Source organism: Cryptomeria japonica, chromosome 10, assembly GCF_030272615.1.
Source record: "Cryptomeria japonica chromosome 10, Sugi_1.0, whole genome shotgun sequence".
NCBI lineage: Eukaryota > Viridiplantae > Streptophyta > Pinopsida > Cupressales > Cupressaceae > Cryptomeria > Cryptomeria japonica.
Window position 1 is genome coordinate 599,401,765 of NC_081414.1, and position 4,035 is coordinate 599,405,799.

Genomic DNA, 4,035 nt, shown 5'->3' on the forward strand with positions numbered 1-4,035 from the left:
ATTGGAGGAAGAAATATTCTGAACTGCATATGCTCATTATAATGTTCAAAGGCAGAAGACCAACATGACTTTAAAGTTTAGGTTTGCTCATTTCTGTGTGCTTCTGAAAAGAAAACAAATTTAATATTCTTATCACTTAAAAGTTGGATATCATCATCACTAGACCAGTTTAAACCATCAACAAACTAATAAGCCTCAATAACGTAACACTGTAACCTATGTTTGGATATGCCTCCTTGGCTCTACAATAAACAGCATTCCCATATTAGACATTTAAGTTTTTAACAGATACATTCCATATCTAGCTCAATGATTGCAGAATCGGAACCATCTTCCAAGAAAATTGGAAAATAAAGGCTTCAAATAGAACAGATGTGAAAATAAAAAGCGCTCTTCCATCACAAAGAGAGACTCAGACAATCATCTCTCTGCCCACACATATCAATCATCCATGAAATCATTGGAGGTTTTGTGACTAATAAATCCCTGCTTTAAACTTTTTAGTTTTCTACGTATTATTGTGTTGGCAATTGTATAACTATACTTCTTGTATGTTTTTATTCACGCCATAGTATCCCTTCATGATATTCTAAGGTTTTCTAAAATCCATCCATCTTAGGCTGTATTGGAGAAACGTAACTCCAGAATCTGATAAGATAGGTCCCTATGAACCAAGTTGACGAATCAGAGAAAATTGGACCAACTTTGTTCAGAATTGGGAAATCTAAGGGATGAAACTTTTACGTTGAGAGCTAGGGGAACATTGCCCACACATGAAATTAAGGCAGTAACAAAAAATTTATTACTTCAGATTATTTAAAATCGTCTCAGACTCTCATGTACTATCTGCCTATTAACACATTTTTGAAGATTCGGTACCAATTTCAGGGAAATTTGGTTTTCGGTAAATTTAACTATTAAAAATGCATGAGGATTCCCAGGGGTCAATAAGTAGTCCATGGTTCAGTGGGCTGGTCTAGAATTGAGATAGTGTAATTACATCGAAACTACCAAGATCCAAACCCTGCTGGACAGCTCAGTTTGTTACAGAGCAAGCCACGCGTCTGGATGAATTTTAACTGAAACCAACCAGTCAAAGCCTCTTGGCGAAAAGATGACTTCTAAGTGCGGTGGTGTTCTGTCCTGCCTTCGGGCAGAATGAGAATAAATAGCCAATAAAATAGCTATCTCCATCTCCTAAATGTTGTTTCCATGTATTATATAACTAATATCTGTTAGACCGGGGTGAAGTGGTAAGGTTGGGCTCTTAAATGCGACGAAAATTCAGGTTCAAAACATTAGGGCACGTCCACGAATCCATCAACCTCGTCCCCCAAACCTTTCCCTCTAACACAATTGAAAGAAGGTACCACAGAGAGCACTTGTATACCAGTAGTTTTCTATTGGGTTTTGGTATAACCTCATTCAAGATTTGCCCACTCAAATTTTATCCAAATTTATCTTATTTCTTCCATTTTTTTTCTGTAATAGTTTAAAACACAAATAAAAATAGATGTATAGAGCCACCATGTGTACGTTCAACTCCACTATTAATTAGATTTTCGTTAATTTAGGATCCTTGCTCAGTGTTCTACTGTAAAGGAACAAAAAAGCTTAATTTCATTACAAAACTATCCTAAAAGTTCATTATAAAAATGAAAAACTACCCATAAAAGCATTACAGAAGTCCACTAAACCATTACAGTGTGACTAACATCATTCGTTTGACATAGACAGAAAAGAATCTAACAACTCAAAGTCTTAGAAAACAACCCGAAACTTTGGGGCCTTGGGATCCCCTGTAGAAAGGATTTGCCACCTACAGGGCTCTATATCATCGGAGACAGGACAATACCCAGCTAGCGTTACCTTCTCTGAGGATGCTGAAATTGTTCCAAATTCAAATACCGCTGCGTCTTGAGGCCTTGGGACTTCCATTGCAGCACCATTGTATAAAGATGAAGATTCAGTATCCTTATGATCTTCTCCCGTTTTTGGTTTCTCTTCTGTTGGGTTTTTATTTTTTCTCCAGAATAGCAAACCCATCTCCTCCTCCTCTATTCTTCTTTCTTCCTGCGAATCCAGAAGACAAATAAAACAAAACCGTAGAACCAAAGATAGAATACCAATACTTATAGCACTCACTGATTTTTTGGCCGTCTTGAGATAAAATATCTGAGAAGAGTCGAAAACCTATGTAAATTTCAAACTGCTGGCTGAAAAAGGTTTATTAGATTATTGGATTAATTTTAAACGAAATCTCTGAAAAGGTAAGTAGAAACGCAGGAGAGGCAAACTCAAGTACTAGATCTGTAATGTGACGTGGAGACCTATAATTTGTCATATTGTTAGGACGTGTTCAAATGTAGCTTAATTGTATGGAGTGAAATGTTCACATTTCGTATGTTGTTGGTATAATTTTAATGTCTACGAGGTTAACGATATTTTATGGGACAGTATTTAATTAAACTAATTCAAATTAATTTTCCTTTTATGCAAATTGATGATGAGCGTCCACAATTTTTCAATATAGTTTCTGACAAAATGCAGAATGTAAAAGTAGTTTCTCAGAAGTTACCAAAACTTGGGCCAACATAAGCAAGGAGTCTACAAGCATGGGGAATGAAAATTATTTTCGGGTGGATGAAACACAAGGTAGAGAGCTCAAAGAAAGGCAAGACAAAGCAACGAATGTAACTATCAAAGAAGTGAGAGACTATGGAAAAAATGAGCACGCTCTCAACCTTGCAAAAGACTTTTTAAGAGCCATGTTACTTTGGCAGGGTCAAATCTTCCAAGCATGGAAGGTTGGCAGACCATGCGATGGGAAAACTAGACCTATTAAAGTTATCTTGCCAAGTGTTTGTGACAAGCAAAATTTGTTAAGCAAGAAGCAACTCTTGAGGGGTTCTCGTTTTTTCCTTGGATGAAGATTTAACTATGAGATAGCAAGAGGAGAGAAGGGTTGAAGTGGCAAAGGTTAGAACAACTATAGATGAGGGGAAAAGAGAGTGGTTGTTCAAAGGCGAAGTCATTATTGCCTCTTTCGGTCTCCATTATAGAGCAAAGCAGCAAGAGAGCAACAAAGAAGTGGCAACAAATGTAGTTGGATACAATGCAGCAAGGCCCAAACGATCACATAGGGATGAAGACTCAACATTGAGTCTTGCATGCCAAGACAAATAGCAATCAAATTCTACCAAAGCTTCCCTAAGTATAGTTTGTTGGAATTGTAGAGGCTATCCTTAGAGGTGTGGGCCTAGGTTAGGGCCTATTGCGAAAGGTAGAGACATTATTTGTCTTGTAGAGACTCATGAGCACGAAGGATATAAGACTCCCACGTTCGAAGGATATTTGAAAATGGCAGTGTGGAAAAAGTAGTGGGTAATGGCAAAGGTCACAAGGGTATAATGGCATTAGTGAAACAAAAAGAAGGTGTTTCATTCAACTTGAAAAAGAGGACTCCAATAAGCAGTTTTTATGGTTCAAGATCTCAAAAAATTGCAATCTTATTAGGATTGCAACATGTTATTTCGCTCTACAAGCCTTCAAAACCTATAAAAAAATGTGGTCTAGACAAAAAACACCCCTTTGCAACCTCAGAAAAGAACATTGATGTGTTCTCTCAACATGGTGATGTCCTCTTTGTCGGGGATTTCAATAATAGAACTGCAAGTGAACAAGCTAGCATTCTCAACTATAAAGTTGATTGTAATCCTATTTGGCTAACAAAAGAGGAAAACATCAGTGGGAAAGAGTGTCAGAAGACACCAAAGGATGCAACCAGTTTGGGGCAAAGTTGCTTACTCTTTGTGGCATTTTTTATTTAATTATTTACAATGGTCTGATTAGATGGGCAAAGTCAGGTAGTTTCACTTGCAATACTTACATTGGGACAAGTGTGGTTGACTACGCAATTTGCTCGTATATGATGGTATGATGAAAGAATAAGGATCCAGTCGACTACTGAGAGGGGGGGTGAATCAGTAGATGGAAAACTGATATAAACTTTCACCAATCTCAAAATCAACCTCT

The 4,035-nt window shown here is 37.2% G+C and overlaps 1 protein-coding gene across 1 annotated transcript; it reads right to left on the reverse strand.

Annotated features, from left to right (window-relative positions):
- Positions 1-1,533: 1,533 nt before the first annotated feature.
- LOC131049288 (uncharacterized) lies at positions 1,534-2,295 on the reverse strand. The gene is made up of 2 exons (XM_057983340.2): positions 2,146-2,295; positions 1,534-2,073 (listed from the first exon to the last, which is right to left on the reverse strand). The coding sequence occupies exon 2, from the start codon at positions 2,044-2,046 to the stop codon at positions 1,762-1,764; it is 285 nt and encodes a 94-aa protein (XP_057839323.1). The 5' UTR covers positions 2,047-2,073; positions 2,146-2,295; the 3' UTR covers positions 1,534-1,761.
- Positions 2,296-4,035: the final 1,740 nt, after the last annotated feature.

What these genes read in the sequence shown, in the direction of transcription:
- LOC131049288 (XM_057983340.2), bottom strand. Translation starts at nt 2,046, where the DNA reads ATGGGTTTGCTATTCTGGAGAAAAAATAAAAACCCAACAGAAGAGAAA.